Raw genomic sequence first — 19818 nt, forward strand, 5'->3', positions numbered from 1 at the left:
ATTTGAATTGAGTTGGATTCAAATAAATAAAAATGTAATGGATTTAATTTGTTCATAAATTCACTTAAAATAACTTAAATCAACCCGAATTTATTATTAATTTTTAAAAGTATGTTGTTTTTACATATAATACAATTATTATTTTTTACATATGTTTATATTTATTTTATTTTATTTCATGATTTTTTAAATTTATTCTCACAACTCCTAAAAACAATTTTTTTTACCACTTTGGGAAGAAGATTTTTTATAATATAAATTGAAATAAAGCTATTAATCATAATTAAATATATAAAAGTAATTAATAAATTTTTTAATATTAACATTTTGCTTATGTTTAGAACCAAAATTTAAATACAATGATTCATGGTTAGATTGGGTTAAGTTTATTATTTAATAAAAGATTATATGAGTTAAAAAAATTTACAATTTGAATAATTAGATTGAATCTAAAAATTGTTTCAACTCAATTTCATCAAATTATGAACACTGTAATTATAATATTATTAGTGTTTTAACAAATAGAAATTTACTTTAAATAGTTAAAATCTCTAGCTCATTATTGTGATAGGACATTACTTAATAAAAAACAAAGTATCACGTGGAAGGTACTCTTTTTTCTTCTACCAAGTACTATACCAAACCTATTTTATTTATAGGTATCATTTTAGTTTGTTCAACTATCCATTTTCTTTTGTTGCCAAATAAGCTATTATATAATTTGTTTCCAACACCAAAATTTGTTATAATGGAGCTGTATTGAGAAGAAAAATTGGGGACGTTTGGGTTAACAAGTTGGCTATTATAGTCATAGACAATTATAGTTTGTATTTGAGACGTAAATTATTTGAATTTGAGAAGAAAATAATAATCACTGTAGCAAAAAATAAAAAATTGATGGATGTAAAATAGTAAAAATTATAACAAATAATAAATACTGTAGTAAATGTGAGTTTTGAAATAGTGTTGATTGTAACTAATTGAAGAGTACACAATAGTATTTATTGTAGTTGATTATTATAGTATTAGGATAGTGTTCTTATCTCAAATGTCCCTTTAGTTGTTATACAATATCTATATTATAACAATAATTTGATAAATAATTCTTTTGACATATTGTTATTTAACATATATATTATTTTAAATATTGATTCAACAGTAGTATATGAAAGTAATAATTCATACATATTTTGGGATATGTACACCAATTATCCACGTAAGTTTTCACACTTCTTTATATTTTTAAATAATTGTAAATATGGTAAAATAAATTTCAAGAATTGGATTAAATTTTTGTTTTATCTGCAAATTTTTTTATATTATGTTATATCTGCTGAGATTTTGGGGTTGATTGTTATATTTGTAACCACCCTTTAGTTTTATCTATAAATATATTTTGGATTATATAAAATTATTTAAAATAAAATAAAACAAATGTTATAAATTGGATTTTTAGAAAAGGAAAATTAAACAAACCTAATAAATGGAAGCGACTTAGATCTTCCATTAACTTTCCATTTTCCTAATTTCACTCTAAAAGCAAATAGATAAACAAAACTTTCCTTTTCCAATTCATTGCCGCAGTCGGACTGTGCTGCGCCTGCGCGGGAGTTGGCTGTATAAAGCCCGCGTGAGCCTCCATAGCCATCGGATCTCTCTTCCATTCTTTTTCCTTTTCCTTTTCCATCCCTCTCTTTCTCTCTCGCTTTCTTCTTCCTCAAGTTCATCTCATTCCTCTGTTTCTCAAACTGATATAATTTTGATGGCGATGCCTCTCTTCTCCCACTAAGTTTTAAGCTTCCTTTCGCTTTCTTTTCCCTTTTCTCGTGGTGGGTTTGCGAAAACATTTTCTGGGTCAAACAATTTTCCCCTTCTTGCTTACCCTACCCAATTTCATTGCTGGATCAATAACCCCAAGTTTCCGTTACCAAATTTTCCGACGAAACCCCATAGGATTATTGACATTTGGATGATCTGTGGATGAACCTCAAAACGTGCACGAAATTGGCAACAGATCACTCTTAGACTTTCCCTTTCTCAATCATAAAGAGTTGCGGCGACAAGTAAGGATCAATTCTAAACCCCCTTTTTACAATTTGAATTCCTTTGTTATATATGTGTGTGCGTATATTCCTTCCTATTTATTACTACACCAGTTAACTCTATTGGTGGGTTTACTCTTCTTTTACGACGAATCTTGAAAAACCCCTTTTCTTTTTTGAATGATTTGTGTTCTCTAATGAATGGGTTTTGTACCGAAGTTGATTAATAATACGGTTGTTGAATTTGAAGGAATATGGCTACGTTTGTGGAGCCACCGAACGGAATCAGATCAATGGGGAAGCATTATTTCACAATGTGGCAAACTCTGTTTGAAATTGATACTAAATATGTCCCAATCAAGCCGATTGGGCGAGGAGCTTATGGTGTGGTGTGTTCTTCGATTAACCGAGAGACCAACGAGAAAGTGGCGATCAAGAAGATTCACAATGTGTTTGAGAATCGCACGGATGCCATGAGAACACTGAGGGAGTTGAAACTTCTGAGGCATATAAGGCATGAGAATGTGATTGCTTTGAAGGATGTGATGATGCCAACTCATAAAAAAAGCTTTAAGGATGTTTATTTGGTTTATGAACTTATGGATACGGATCTTCATCAGATTATTAAGTCCCCTCAGCCACTTTCCAATGATCATTGCAAGTACTTTATCTATCAGGTTTGGATTCTTTGTCTTATGCTCTCTGGTTTCTCCTTTGATCTTAGTTTTTGTTCTCTCTGAAGTTTCTCTTGAAAATTAATATGGTTTTAAAATGTAGTTTCTGTTTTGTGTGTTTCAGAAAAAGAAAAAGGCATTTTATATGATATGGTGTCTATATACTTTTAGAGGCAAAGTTAATAGAGGGAGTAATATCATTGACATTTAATGTTGCTTGGTCTTACAACAATCGTAATTCATTTGTTTGATTTTAAATTTCTATGACTTGATGTTGCTGCATTTTAGTTTCTTATAAGCTATGATTGACGTAACCATCTATTTTCTATATATGACTGATAAAGCGGATTCTTAATAGAGTTGCAATTGGAAACTTTATATACATGTCAAATTTGATGCCTTAATAAACTCCTAGGTATGATTATGACATTTCTTCTTATGTATTACAGTTGCTTTGCGGGTTGCAGCATCTTCATTCGGCAAACATACTTCACCGGGACTTGAAGCCCGGGAACCTCCTTGTCAATGCTAACTGCGATCTGAAGATATGTGATTTCGGGTTGGCACGAACTAGCATGGGCCATGACCAGTTCATGACTGAGTATGTTGTTACTCGTTGGTATCGCGCTCCAGAGCTTCTCCTCTGTTGTGACAACTATGGGACTTCCATTGATGTATGGTCTGTGGGATGCATCTTTGCTGAGATTCTCGGTCGGCAGCCTATCTTCCCGGGGACAGAGTGCCTCAACCAACTCAACTTAATCATCACCATTCTCGGTAGTCCGAAGGAAGCAGATATCGAGTTCATTGGCAATGGAAAGGCCAGAAATTATATCAAGTCAATGCCCTTCTCGAGAGGAATACGCCTTTCACATCTATATCCACACGCTGAACCTTTAGCTTTAGACTTGTTACAGAAGATGCTTGTGTTTGATCCAACTAAGAGAATTACCGTTGACGAAGCACTTCAACATCCATACATGTCGGGGCTATACGACCCGAAATTCAACGCTCCTGCTGAGGTTCCCCTGACTCTCGACATTGACGACTCACTTGGGGAGCCTAAGATCAGGGAAATGATGTTGAATGAGATGCTGTATTACCATCCTGAAGCTGTTTCAGCATATTCTTGAGGTATAATTTTCTTCGAAGACTCGCATTGAAACACAATTTGATTGATTTCCGTACTTTTTGGGATGCTGGAATCTGATGTTACAAGTTCATCAGCGTAGTTTCGAGAGCTTTCATCAGCAATTTTAGCGTATTGACACGATTGAGGCATTTTATCAACTTGTAAATATAACTATGAAGAACTGATGGATTCAGAAAAGGTATAAACTACTTTTGCATTAGTGATGAATGTTTGACATTTTCTTCATCAGAATCAAATGAACATTTGAATGTGAAAAAGGCTCTTTTGGGTTCAAATATATATTGATTTTGGTGATGCTTGTAGTTGTAGTTTTGTTCTTTGTTCAAGTAATTGTTGATCCTCACTTCCCTTTTGTTGTTCCATTTGAATTCTATTTTATTTTGAGGGAATTACACATTGTCATAACATAACTTTCTTTTTCTTAAAGAGTTATTCACAATAGAAAAAGAAAGGATGAAGCATAGAAATATGCTTATTCCATTAACAGAATCAGCATGTTTTAACATTTATTTCTAAAAATTCTCCCCATGTTAGTGATGTCAGTTAATAATATTAATTGTTATTCTCATTTTAATATTCAATTCCTTTATACTCCTAACATGTAAATATAATGAGATTTTATTATTTATATATTCAAATTTTTATATATTATGATTAAACAACCAAGTCACGGACAAAATATTGTTTATAATATTATATAAATAAATCATCATATTAGTAACTAATAAAAATATGTTTTCAATCGCCTCAAAAAAAAAAAAAAAAAAAAAAAAAAATTTTTTAATCCCCCCAAAAAAAAAAAAAAAAAAAAAAAAGCATTTTCTATAAATCTACAACTGTTTGGGCTTCCAATAGTTAAGCCCATATGGACCAGCTATGAACTTTCCTCGTTGGATTGGGCTGGAATTGGTCCATTAATTCAATTAAATTTAATTCTTGGGTCAAAATTTTGTTTTGTTTTTATGGGCTTTATGTCTTACTATTATCTTTATGGGTAAAATATATTTTTAGGCAAATTGTAAAGTTCAAATATAGAACTGTGGATTGCTAACATGTCGACAATATCAGAAAAGAAAAACATACAAATTTCGTAAATTTTAAATATGAAAATTTCTTTTTAGCTTTTAAAATTTAGGGAGGAAATCATACTTCAAGGGAAATTTAATATTATAATTTCTCAAAATTACAAATCTTTATGAAGATAAGTAAACTTTTTTCCCTCATGCTTAAGCTTTTAATTATATATGATTGGAATTTGGTTATGTAAGTGAGGTGGGTAAAGGAGACAAGAATGTAAGCAAAGTCAAAAAGGGTGAGAGTTATAAAACGTGAATTTAAAGAATATTTAGGAAATCTTTCTCAAATGGGAACTCACTTTGAAACATTCAATGAATGTAATGTATAAACCATCCACCGTTTAGCCGCCAAATTTTACACCATCTTCTATATATTTTATGTAATATCAATCTACAGCCATTAATTATGACCATAATATATGCTCCCATCTCAGATTGTGACATTATTTTCCACAACATTTCGATGTTTTCCCCTTTTTTCTGTAAAGTTTTAAAAAAAAAAAAAAAAAAACAGATTTTAAAATCTGATCTTAAAATTATGAGTATTATCACTTATCCAGAAGTTATGTTCATGTTGGTAATTTGGTCATGGATATAAATTTATAACTTTCAAAAGTTATTATAATATTTACTATTTAATTCTTAATCTTTAGGAAATGATCAAGTTTCAAATTTTGAAGTTAGCTATTGTTAAGATGATTTGACAGTGAACTTGATTTTTTTTTCCTTTTTCATGAGTGCCCATTTTGAAGATGTTTTTTAGGATAGGCCCATTTTTTTTTTTTTAAAAAAAAACAAAATTAATCTGACCGACTTTTTTCAAAATAAAACCTCCAAATTTTTTAGTTAATTTTCATGAAATATTTGTACATTAATTTGATAAATTAGGACTAAAAATTTAATTTGGGAGGCAAGATAATTAATTTAAAAGATATTTGTAAAGAATTGAAATTAATTCTATTTAAGGAACAATTGGTTTAATTTTATTTGCGGAAAAGTGTGATTTTAAATTCATTAAATATTTGGAAGGATGCTCAACTATTGGTATCCCCTCTAATTTTAGTTTAGAGCCAAAAATAAGTTAATTGGTTTGAGATTAATTTGATAAATGATTTGAAAATTTTGAGTTATTTTGAATAAAGATTTGGAATTTTTGGATTATTTTGGATAAAGATTTGAAAACAAAAAAGGAAAAGAATTAAGATTTTGAAAATTAAAAGAAATTTGAAATTTAAGAAAGAAAAAGGGAAATTGTGGTTTTAAATTTTATCCTCTTTAATTTTGGAGTTTGGATCTAGATTAAAAAAGATGATGAATTTAAATTGAGTTGATAAGAGAAATTTGGATTTAAGTTAAATTAATTAGATTATGGAATTTCTAATTTAATTTTATTGTGAAATTCTTATCTGAATTAGAATAGGGAGAATATGTCTTATTCCATACTTATTAAAATCTAATCTATCTACTACTTTAATTATTGATTTTCTAAAAAATAGATTTCCTAATTAGATAAAGTATCATATACAAAAAAAAAAAAATCTAATCTACTATAGAAATCTAAATAATTTAGGATTAGGATTATTTCAAATGGAGGTCAATTAGAGAGAAAAATCCCTATTACTTTCATATTTTTTTTAGCTATTCGCCGTTGTGCATCCGTTGGTCACCACTGCTCAGCGGATTTTTATTTGGTTAATGTTAAGACTATGGAACATTTTGGATTAGTTATAAATGTTGAGAATTGGATTTTAAATCCTAAATAATGGTTTGTGTAGATTTGAACTTTTGAGTGAAGTTTAGGATAAATTTGGAGCAAACAAAGCATTTGGAACGTTAATTCTAGTTTTTGTTAGAGATTGATTTCTTGGATTAATTTTGGAATTTCAATCCGAGGTAAGTATCTTTCTACTGGTTCGCCTTTGAACGAGTCGTCCCTACCACTTGGACAGTCTATTTTAGACTAATTGGACGGTTTATTTTAAATTGGTTGGACTGGTTATTTTAAAATGATTATAGACTGGACTATTTGATATAATAATATTTATTGGTTGAATTGTTTTGACTGTGATGATTTGTAAAGTTAATTGTGGTTGTATTGGTAATTTTACCCAGGATAAACGATTGTAACTATAACAAAAAGGTTATATATGTGAATTGATGCATGCTAAGTTTAAATGGTTCTTGTTAACTTTTCTTATCTGGGCAATTGTACACATAAGACTAATTGTGTGCTCCTTCGGATCCACACCATGACTATATATGTGCACATTTATAATTGATTTGTGTACCTTCAGATTACACACTATGACCGATGTGTGCTCGTTCGGGATCACGTTACAACTGATACTGATGCATGTTTTTTGGGGATCACATTTATGATTGATTTTTGTACCCTTGGGTTGCATAGTATGACTGATGCCTGTTCCTTCAGGATCACATTTATGACTGATATGTGACCCCTTCGGATCACCACGACTGATATGATATGGATGTACGCCGATGCCTAGACAGACTAGTTAACAAGTTACTTAGAGGGCTCAGTAGTGGGTCACTTACTGGGTATTGTTATACCCATTCTTTCTTCCTTTATGTTTTCAGGCAATTACAGGAATCGATCGACAAGTGATAGATGAGACCAGTGATAGAGTCATATGGGAACAAGAAAAACCACTTTCGCTTAGCCTATGTTTTTTTTAGTCCTTTGAATGTTTTGAAACTAGAATTTAATGTCGGACAGAAAATGTTTTTACGGCCCCGAACAAAGGTTTTACTTATTTTTTATTTAATTTTCTAGTTTATTTTGAAAAATTGTCTTTATTTTTTAATGAATTTTAGGGTCAAAATATTTGGGTTTTACATGTGTATTATGAATAATAGCCCTTGTCAGAGTACTCGAAAAGTTGGATCGTTACATATTTGGTGTCTCTAAACATTTTTTTTTAATTATGTTTTCTTCTCTTGCTCTCATTCTAGTTATAACTCACTTTCTCGTTTACATTCTTGTTTTTAATCTCATTCATGCTCACTTTTAGCTCATTTTTTCACTTTCTCTCTTGATTATTGCTTATTTTCTTGCCTTTTCCTTTTTACTTGGTTCACTTAGCATATGAAAAACTCTACTTGATGTCGCGTATTATTGTTGGAGGAAGAAGAAACAACTTCTCATTCGTTGTTGTCATTGGCATTGTCAAAGACAAAACACAAGGAAGGATGCATTGTCGTTGCCGATTACGAACTCCTGAGAAAAGATTTAGAGAATAAAGACGGGAGGAAGGAGATTTAGAGAGAGAAATAGTACTAAAGTTGAAAGAGAGAGGAAGCAAAGGAAATAGTAAAAAAAAAGTTTGAAAAGGGTGACAAAATCTCATTTAGAACAACTAGGTCAAATAACATTTTGACCCAATTTTTTTGAACAATTGTAAAAAATAACACGGGTAGGTTTTTACCTTACAAAACTAGCACACTTTTTGAAAACTCATAAAAATGATCTTTCTCGGTCCATCTCGGACGAGATTGACCACAAGATTTTAGTCAAAGAATCAACTTTTTCCAACTTATCGATTGTTTGGTGCCTTTTCGATACATCTCACCAAATTATACACTGAGATTATGTGCATCTCAATGCTAATCCTAACAAAATAACACTGATATTCTATATATTTAAGCTTTATTAGTGAAATTTTGGGCATAGTTAACATCGAAATTTATATATTTGAGCTTTGTCGGTGGAATCTTGGACAGGATTACCACCGAGATTCTATATATATCCTAAATCTTACCTAATTTTTTGAAAAATTTGATATTTCCCAAAATTTAAAAATGTTGAATCAATTTAGAAAATCTATTTTGATAATTGAAAAACCCATTTGGAATTTTGATTGTGAAAACATAAATTATGCTAAATTCCAAATGGGTTTAGCATAATTTATATTATATCAATTTAGAATAAATATTATATCAAATTTTGATAATAATTTCACAATCTTATAATAATTTGATTTTCTAAAACACAATCAATATTATATCAATTTAGAAAATCTTTTATGTAATAATTTGATATAATATTTTAGTAAACATAACCGACTTTGGAGGAAATTTGAAAATAATATAAGATTTGATATAAGATTTGGAAAAATTACATAAAAGATTTATAAATCTCGTTGTGTAATCAGACGAGATATACCGAGAAGGTCCAAAACAATTGTTGGAAAAAGTTGATTTTTTAACTAAAATCTCGTGGTCGATCTCGTCCAAGATGGACAAAAAAAAACTATTTTAACGATTTTTAAAATGCGTGTTAATTCTATAAGGTAAAAACCTAACTGTATTATTTCTGACAATTTTCCTAATTTTTTAGGTCAATCTATCAAATGATCCCCATTGTATCTCATCTATAGAACACTTCATTCTCTAGTAAAAATGAAAAACAAATTCTTCTGCTCTATGCTCTCTTTCAAATTTCACATTTTTATTGGTCTTTTCCAATCAAATTTACGCATATTCTTTCCAATTTTTCTATTATAATTTCATATTTTTCAAAGAAATACTTGATCTCCCCAATCAAATTAGGAAGTGAATAGAAACTAATTCTCAAATTTAATGATCAATTTTGCCCTATTTAAAAATTATATGTAAGACTGCTTTACATAGTGGACCAAATTAAAAAATAAAATTTGGTAGGCCCATAGACTTTCATTTAATTTAATTCATTTTATATATCTACTTGGATTAGTGGGGAGTTCATTGGAATATTATAAATAAGCCTACAAGATTTTGAATAATGAGATAATTTTCCACTTATTAGTAGGGTGTTTGGAACAAAAATTATCCTAAGATTATAATAATCATCTTTTACTACAGTAAATACTATTTTAAAATCCACAATTAGCTACAGTCAACACTATTTCAAAACAACATTAATTGTTTGCAGTATTTACTATTTTACATTTTACATTTTTTATTCTTTGTTACAGTATTTACTATTTCCTTCTCGACTAAAATAGTTTATACCTCAAACACATACTATTGTAACTCAAATTAAAATAATCTACACTAAAATATAAACTATTATAATCTAACTATAATAACCAATTCCTTGCCCCAAACGCCTCTAAGACTTTGGAAGTGTTTAGTTTAAGAAGGTCAAAACTCTATTCTATTTTATTTTTTGTTTCCACCAAATAAAATGGGTCAAATAAGTTTGCTAATGGATGGATGCCAATATCTCTTACTTTTAATACTATCTATTAACAAATTAATCTTTCCTCATAAAAATGTTACAAATTAATATATAAAGGTTAAATTCTTAACTAATTATTTTTAGTTGTTTATTTTAATCCCAAATTTTTAAAATTTTTAAGTCTCGTTTGATGATCATTTGGTTTTTGGTTTTTGTTTTTTAAAATTATGTCTATAAACCTTACTTTCATCTCCAAATTTCTTCATTTGTTATCCTACCTTTTGCCAATAGTTTAAAAATTCAAGCCAAATTTTGAAAACCATAAAAAGTAGCTTTTAAAAACTTGTTTTTGTTTTTGAAATTTGAATAAGAATTCAACCACAGTAAGAAAGATGCAAATCATGATAAGAAATAAAAAAGAAATAGACTTAATTTTTAAAAACAAAAAACAAAATGGTTACTAAATTGGGCCCTAATTATATATTTGATTTTTTAAAAATTAATATGATGGTTTAAATATTAGAATAACTAATGATTTATCATAATGAATAAATAGCTTTAAACTAATTGGAGTAGTCAAATAGACATATGTATTGGTAGGGGTGTTCAAAAAATTCGATGACTCGAAAAAAACTGACCAACCCAATCCAATTTATGTGGTTTGGGTTGGGTTATCGAATAGACATATGTATTAGTAGGGGTGTTCAAAAAAATCGATGACTCGATCAACCCAATCCAATTTGTGTGGTTTGGGTTGGGTTATCGATTCATTTGGATTGGGTTGAGTTCAAATAAATAAAATTTTGTATTGGGTTAGTTCATGGGTTCACCTAAAATAATCCAAACTACCTCGAATCAACCTAAACTTATTATTAACTTTAAAACTTATATTTTTTTCTTTATATATACATATATTTATTTTAATTTCTTTGAATTTCATTATTTTTTGGATGATTATTTTTTAAAAACTTCTAAAAATAGTTTTTTAACAATTTGGAAAGAAAATTTTCATTATATAAACTGAGATTGAGTTGTTAATCTCAATTTAATATATGAAAATAATTAAACCAATTTTTTATATATTAATATTTTACTTCTTTTCATAATAAAAATTTAAATAAATGATTCAGTTAACCCGAACCAATTCAATCCAAATGTGTCATGGGATGGTTGGGTTGGGTTCACTTTTTTAATGACAGTTTTTTAGGTTGAATAAATTTACCGTTCGAACAATTAAGTTGGATCTAAAAAGTTACTTAACACAACCCAACCTATGAATACCCCTATATATTAGTGTCATAGATGAGATTGTTAACATTTTTAATTTCTTTTAGTTCAATAACCAAAAAAAGAAATAAATTTGAAAGTTGAATGACAACTAAGTTCATACTTTCTTTTTGTCCTAATGTGAATATCAAAGTAATATCTTCCCCCCAAAAAAAGGTTTAGAGACCAAGTAAAATTAATAAACTATAAAACTCTTTAAATCATAGAAAATATTTGCAAGCAGTATTTTTAGGGTGAGTAATTGTTAATTATACAATCACTTTATATTTCGACAATTGTATGATGTTGTTTACATTAAGTTGAAGGAAAAAATTAATTTATATTCTTAAATTTTGGATAATATCAATCAATATCTAACTAAATATTTGTATCAATTAAATCCTAAATTTTCATTAGCAAACCAATACAGATAATCATTATAATTTGTAATTATTTTAACTTAATTCTATTTAAAATCAATTCAAAATTATCTAAACAAAATTACAACTCACAAAATTATACCAAAAGAACAATAAAATGTATCACATAATATTTTTCTAAATGAGTAAAGAAAAATAAAGGAAATATGAGAAGATAAAAAAAAAAAAAAAACATATGAGAAGATAAAAAAAAAAACACTTGTATTAATGAAATAATACTAATCATCGATCGTGATATCATCACCTAGCTCTAATATTATGTTTAGGAATATAATTTTTTTTATTTACGTTTTTTTAGTTAAAAAAATTAGGAATGAAAGATTGAACCATTATCTTTTGAGATGATAAATATTGACGTCATATTCATTACTGAGGTCGAATTAGCTCTCTGATAGCTTTAAAGAAATATAAGATTACTTATTCGATTCATTTGAAAAGTCTAGTACAAATAATGATTTTTCACCGATGTAATGTAATGTATATGGTGAATATTCAACATTGGTCCATTGTAAATAAATAGTGTTGGAAGGAAATACAAGTACGAGTATCCATGTAGATATATAGTCAAATTAGGACCTAAAAAGGGCATTGGGTTGAATCATGAGTCACACTCACAAATCTCAACCAAATGAGAACACACAAAATGCCTTTATCCCAACACTTATAAATTTAGTGTCCAATCCTATACACAACAGATCAAAAGCTACAGTCTACACATCAAAGCAACACATGAATCCACCTTTCTTTGCAAAAATTCCTTCCCTCTTTATCTTTTTCTTCCTTTAATTTAATAGAGCCTAAAAACACTTTTTTTTTTTTTTTTTTCCTTTTTTGAAATTGAGTTCCTTCCTTGCCTTGCTTTTAATTTTTATGGCCCAACTTCACAGACCCTTACCTTGGAGGCTTAGCTTGAACCCTAATCCTTACCAAGAAGATAATAGTGGGTGAGTCAATTTGATTACATTTGTTGTTATTTACATGTGTTTCGTAATCATAATGAACTGTAAGGCCTACTTCCTCATATGTAATTAAAACGAGTAATCTATTTAACTAATGGAAGGTGCTCAATCCACTTGTATTTAAAAATTATGTGGAATCCACTAGTCGATATCGCTACCGTTATCTTTATAGAGATCGTTGCTTTTACAGTATGAGGGTTATGAATACGATAATTTTTTTGTAACCATTGCCATTACCATTACCATTAGGGTTAAACAGTAATGCTATCGGTAACCGTAAATGTGAGATATTCCTAATTCTAAATAAACATAATAAAAAGCAATCTAATTACGTTAGCGGTTGTGATCCATTGCGATTACACCAATTTTGCTTACGAATTGGTAAACATGATTTTTTTTTTTTTTGCTACATCAAGAAGATGTAAGTTCTCTTTTATTATAATTTTGGAGTTGTCAGAAGAGCAGATTTTTCAATCTTTAAGTTGTGTCACTCGGTCTTCCTTGAAAAAATAAAAAGAATTTAACACATAATACAAATGTCACACACAATTTTATTACATGATTATTGACAAATATAAAAACTTAATATCAAAGGATAATGACAGAGATAATGAGATATAGAGATTAATAACCCAGTTTGGTGCAATATCATCTACTACATTTGGGGGGATGTGTGCTCGATGGAAAGAAACATCACTAAACAAAGATTATAGTAATTATAACGAAGTATTTATCTAATAGACTCCCTTTGTAGTGACTCACATACAACTTACTCTTCAATTTCAACTTATACTCCCTTAATTTTGAACTCTGATCACTTCCACAATAACACTTCTTCAAAATTTATATGAGATCCCTTGAATACAACGTACTTAAGCTCCAAGTGTGAGACCCCTTCATCTTCATAAGTAAGTTTTTCTCAAGCTTTGATTGAGCTCTTCTCAATAAACATCGAAACCTCATCTCGAGTTTTCACTTACTCACTAAGTGAATTGTTATACTCACAACAATCCAAACAAGCCTAATGGATTTTTGGAACAAACACACTATAAGGAAAAATAAAGTTTTTCCATTCCCCGTATATAAAGATTGAGGCTTAAATAATTTCTATGCTCAAAACTTGCAATGCACACACTTTTCTAATAAGAAGACTAATCCTAAAAATTAAACAAGACCACAATACATATGGTTAGCTTTAAGAAGTTTTGGAGGAAGGAAGAAAAAATCTCTGCAAGAAAAAAAAGGAAGGTAAGTCACGAAATCTGCATATCATGCCGATAAATAAGGAAAAAATATTATGCAGAATTTGCTATCCATGACGTAACATTGTGCTTGACGTTATACATAACATGTTGCAAAACATGTCCCTGAAGATAGGAAAGTAACCAATAAATATGTACTACACGTATCAACACATGTATAAGAAAAAATTTCTATGCAAAAGTTGTATGACACTAAACATATTGCACAAACAATTATGCTGTCTTATTGAATTTTTATATTTTCAATTATGTGTCTAACTGTATGCCAAACTTATTTTACATTTTTAAGACTTCACTCCAACCTTTCAATTTTATGCATAGTATGTTCATGGATTTTTGTTCATAAAATATGAAATGGTAGTGATTTATATTTAGATATTTTTAAACGTGTATGATGTATTAGATATAAAATTCAAAATATTAGAGATTTATTAGACATTTAGAAAAAAATTACATTCGATATCATCGTGAAAATTTTTAGACCTCATCTAGTAATCATTTAAACCCTATTTGGTAATCGCTTTGTTTTTAGTTTTTGTTTTTGAAAATAATTAAGCCTATGAACACTATTGCCACCTCCAAATTTCTTCCTTTATTATCTACTTTTCACCAATGATTTGAAAAATCAAGTCATATTTTGAGAACTTTTTAAAAGCAATTTCTTTTAGTTTTCAAAATTTAGCTTGGTTTTTTAAATTATTGGTGAAAGTAGATAATAAAAACAGAAATTTGGAGGCAGAAACAATGTTCATAGGCTTAATTTTAAAAAACAAAACAAAAACCAAAATGGTTACCAAATGGGGTCTTAGTTTTCAAAAAGTTGTTTTTTTAATTTTAGAATTTGGCTAAAAATTCAGTTTTTGTACTTAAGAAATATGCAAATTATTGTAAAATATATGAAGTTGCTTCAGTGGCTTGGGTCACATTATGTTAGAGATCAACCATCAACCAAGTTTTGAACAAGTGTGGACACGCACAAACACATACACACTCGTGCGTCCATACATACTTATAATTTTTTTAAAATATATATAATATTTAAATTTTCGTGCATGTGAAGCATACCCGAAAAACTTAATTCTATTTTAAAATACATAGAGATATAGAAATTTTTTTAGATTTTTATAAAATCATTTTACTAAAATTGATTGAATGGTTTTTTTTCCTTATATATTTAAGTAAATAATTATGTAAAGGTTTTATATATATATATATATTAATTAGTATTACTTAATATAAATATCATATCTCATTGCATCTAAAATTACATTTATTTAAAAGTTAAATGATAAGTTGTCTTTAAATTTTGAAAATTGTGAGTAATTATTATAAGTCCATCAACTTTCAATTTTGACTTCTTTCCCTTAAAAATGTCCAAAGTTTCAAGCTTTTAAACAGCCCTTTTTTCCTTTATTTTTTCTTTTAAATAAATAGTCCATATTTCTGCTTTTCTACAAATATTCCAAATATATAAACAAACACCCAATATTTTTTTAAATGAATTATATACCAAATATATTTATAAATTATTTTTATTTTTTATTTTTATAAATATATGTAATATTTAATTTTTAGCACGCTTGCCAGAACAATTTAATTCCATTTTTAACTCAGAAATATACGAATATTTTTAGATCTTAAGATCATTATACGAATATTTTTATTTGAATGGTTTTTTACTTATATATATCTAAGTGAATAATCCTGTAAATATTTATAATGATTTTTTCTTAATTAGTATAACTTAACATAAAGATCATATCTTTAATATTCATGGTATTTTTTTATGGGATATCTTTTGATACGCAAATATCCATTGATATATCCTTAAATTTGATATTTTCATATTCATATCAATTGGAAAATTTATGGTAAAAATTGATACAATATAATAAATTAAAGATTTTTTTTTTCCAAAAAAATAGAGAAAAAGTGAAATTGATGAAAAAAATTTCATATAGATGGAAAAATAAGATAGGTGATGTTCCTTTTTTTCCCCTTTGGTAACATGATGTGCTTGAAAATACAAAAAAGTAAACTCACATAAATATCGTCAAGGTAATGCATACATTAACTAGTTATAATAAAGAAGGTAGAGAAATCTTAAATGCAAAATTATATATATAAAAAAGGGCATTTTTAAATATAAAAATCTATTTAAAAATATTTATCTTTTATAGCAAAAAGTTCTAAAAGTACAAAGTATTTTTAGAACTTTTTGATATAAAATATAAATATTTTCTGGATTTTTCTATTTATAAGAATTTTCCTAAAAGAAATGTTTTTGAACGGTGCATTTTGTGTAAAAAAAATATTCTGAAACTTTAAAAAAATTAAAAAATACTCTTAAACTTTTAAAAATAGTTAAAAAAATACCCTTAAACTTAAGAAAAATTCAAAGGTACCCTTACCACTAATACCTCGTTGCAAAACTAGCTCTATTTTTAAAAAAAAGGTTTAAAAATGTTTCTGTAGTTAGTATAGTGAATAATTTGTTTTAGATTTTCTTGGGTTTGAGAAAACCAATTTTTAAAACAAATTATATAGATATCCTCTTTATTTTTTCCTACATAACTCTCATTTTCCCCCTATATATCCAATCTTTACACCAACTTTTTCGGTAACCAAAATAAAAACCATAACTGCAAGTTAAAATAAAAAATTTCACAAAATTTCAAAATCAAAATCTCCCCTTAAAACATACCAAAACGATAAATAACCAAATACAAAAAGAAAATACATTTGACTATTAACACATACTCAACTACTAATTTACAATTTTGTTAAAACATTTAAGTTCTAAGATCCCTTCATGCTTCTGCTTTCGTTATTCTTTTTCTTCTTTTTATAATCTATATACCTTAGTTGAAGTGAACAATTTTATTTATTTATTATTATTTTCATATAAACAAATGTCAAACAGTTAACAAAAGGGGAGTAAGAAAGTATTGAAGAAGAGAAGGGAGAAAATAGAGGAAAAATAAAGAATTAAGAGGGAATAGACGATTTTTGTTTATATATACTAATCGTAAGGATATTTTATTATTTTTTTAAAAAAAGTTTAAAGGTATTTTTTAAACTTTTTTAGAGTTAAAAGGATATTTTTGAAACTTTTAAAAGTTCTAGAGTAAATTTAGAGATATTGGTATAATTTAACCCTAAAATAGTTCATGAAATAAGATATTCACAATTGACATGACAAAGTTTTTTTTAATCTTTTTTTTTTCTTTCTAGGAATGTTAAAAGAAAGTTAACATAAAGAAAAAAGAAATATGTTGACATTGGAATATTGATATTTGAAATTGTGGAGATTATCATTGACAAACCAATGGCTAGGGCTATACCCATAAGCAAGGAAGAAGTTAAACCCACCAATTTGAGAAATTAGAAAATAGAGTAAAAACATACTTGAAATAAAACACAAAGTTAGATTTTGAGATCTTGACTAAAGGTGGAAAAAGAAAAAAGGGATTTTGATTTGAGTCCAAATCCAATGGCCAACAAACCCATGGGGGGCTCCTACTGACCCACCATCCCTAAATTTATCCAACCCATCTCTCTTTTGGCCTTTAGGACCCCACATACTAATCTTTTTAAAATTAGCCACATTTTTTCAAGTTGTTGGCTTGGTAAATCTAAATGGATAATACTTTAAACATGATTCATAGTTCATATAATTATTTGGTCATATACAAGCTTTTGTTTTTCATACTTCCTCAAATCTCACTTCCAAATGTTTTTAAACATTTTTTTTTTTTAATTTAGACCTATTTGATAATCATTTTATTTTATTTTTTTTGAAAATTGTATCTACAGACACTTCTTTTACCTCCAAATTTCTCTATCATGTACTTTTCACCAATGGTTTAAAGATTAAAGCCAAATTTTGAGAACTAAAAAAAGTAGCTTTCAAGAAGTTGTTTTTGTTTTTAGAATTTGACTAACAATTCAAACATTGTATTTAAGAAAGACGTAAATCATTGTTAAAAATGTAGATGATATCGACTTAGTTTTTAAAAGCAAAATAAAAATCAAATGGTTACCAAATAGGACCTCAGGAATTGTAAATTTTGAATTTGTGATGTAAAACTATTCTCTTTTAAAATTTGTGACAAATAATTTTTATAACTGGTTAGGTAAATCGAGAGTAATCATCAATGAACAAGACAAAATAACGATACCCATTGATAGTGGAGATAGGAGTAGGTCCCCAAATATTAGAATGAACTAAGTCAAAAGGTTGACTTATAGAACTAGACTGGAAAAAAGATAATGTAGGTTATTTTGCAAGTTTGCAATTCAAATAGTCAAAGGATACAAATTTGAAGACATTATTCAAATTGTTACTAGAGATTAAATGACGGAGTTTTTCAAAAGAAGCATGACCGAGACGGAGATGCCACTGATATATAGCAAAGTTAGTGACGGCAATAGAAAGAGAACAAATAGGAAGCTGAAGCGATGTGAGTTCATTGCAACCTGTACCAACTGTCTGTCCCATTTGTGGATCCTGAACCTGACACCCAGTAGAAGAAAAAGACACAATTAAACCAAGATCACACAATTTCCCGACAAAGACAAGGTTAAAGGTCAGATTTAGAACAAAATAAGTATTGGAAAGCTGCATCTTGGAAGTATCAATGGAGCCAACATGGGATATAGTCATACAACTGCCATCAGCAGCATAAATGAGAGGAAGAGAAAAATCAGACATCATATGGTTGCTACAAGCGGAGGAATTGGATGAAATCATTTGAAATGTAGGCAGAGAAGGATCAGAATCAATTGAGGAGACAACAACAATAACAAAAGTAGAGGTAGGATCATATTTAAATTGTCGAGACTTGGAAGTATGTCCTGGCGGTCGTGGTGGTCGTGTAGGGTAGTTGTCCAAAATATGATATCATTTGTGACAGTATTTGCACTCGACTTTTGTGCAGTCAACAAACTTATGCCCAGTAAGCTTGTAGTTTTTACATAAGGTAGCTTCAGAAGTACTAGGCAAATGAGTGCTTACGAAGACAACTTCAAATTGCTTGGAAGAAGTGATACCAAGATGTTTTTCTTCAAACAAAATTTCCTTGATTGCTGCATCTAGCGACGAGAGAGGACTACGGTGTAGCAAAGCAACACGAATCGACTCATATTTTGGACGAGACCCCATAAAAACCTTGATAAGACGAAGATGATCAGTATAAATTTTAACTTGATCCAATTATGTCCAAATTGGTTGAAGCTTGGCCAAATAGTCATTAACGGATTGCCCCGTCTCCTGATTAAAGTTTACAAGAGTATTGTGTAGTTGATAATAGTGAGCTAAGCCAACGGACTGGAACCGGGTGGACAGGAAATCCCACAAACTCTTGGCATCATCAAACACATCAAACTGAATGTGAATAGCTAGTATAGACGTATTTCCGAGCCAAGTGATGATCTGATAGTTTTTGTTATCCCAATCCTTTAACTGTTCGATGAATTTAGTATCGTCCTCAGTGGATTTCTTGACTGGCTGAGAAATATCACCAGTGACAATGTGTTATAATTTATGCTCAATTAGAAAACTCTTCATTTGATGAACCTAATTAATGTAATTTCTCCCATCAAGAATAGTATTGATGGGCGAAATACATGATCCTTTTTCATGTGGCTTGGTGATTGGGAAGAGAAGAAACAGGCTCAACTGCCTGGCTTGACTAAAAATGGCTTAGCGGCTTGGCTTTTACTGAATCGGCTCAGCTCAGTCAACACATATCGACTCGGCTCGACT

The 19818-nt window shown here is 28.8% G+C and overlaps 1 protein-coding gene across 1 annotated transcript; it reads left to right on the forward strand.

Moving 5' to 3' along the window:
- The first annotated feature begins 1516 nt into the window (after nucleotides 1–1516).
- LOC120082520 (mitogen-activated protein kinase 7-like) lies at nucleotides 1517–4146 on the forward strand. Its single transcript, XM_039037758.1, has 3 exons — nucleotides 1517–2063; nucleotides 2293–2719; nucleotides 3166–4146. The coding sequence occupies exons 2-3, from the start codon at nucleotides 2297–2299 to the stop codon at nucleotides 3847–3849; spliced, it is 1107 nt and encodes a 368-aa protein (XP_038893686.1). The 5' UTR covers nucleotides 1517–2063; nucleotides 2293–2296; the 3' UTR covers nucleotides 3850–4146.
- Nucleotides 4147–19818: the final 15672 nt, after the last annotated feature.

This window comes from Benincasa hispida, chromosome 1 (genome assembly GCF_009727055.1).
Source record: "Benincasa hispida cultivar B227 chromosome 1, ASM972705v1, whole genome shotgun sequence".
Classification (NCBI taxonomy): Eukaryota; Viridiplantae; Streptophyta; class Magnoliopsida; order Cucurbitales; family Cucurbitaceae; genus Benincasa; species Benincasa hispida.

What these genes read in the sequence shown, in the direction of transcription:
- LOC120082520 (XM_039037758.1), top strand. Translation starts at nt 2,297, where the DNA reads ATGGCTACGTTTGTGGAGCCACCGAACGGAATCAGATCAATGGGGAAG. An exon ending in GCAAGTACTTTATCTATCAG is followed by an intron (nt 2,720 to 3,165) that starts GTTTGGATTCTT and finishes TATGTATTACAG; the next exon opens with TTGCTTTGCGGGTTGCAGCA.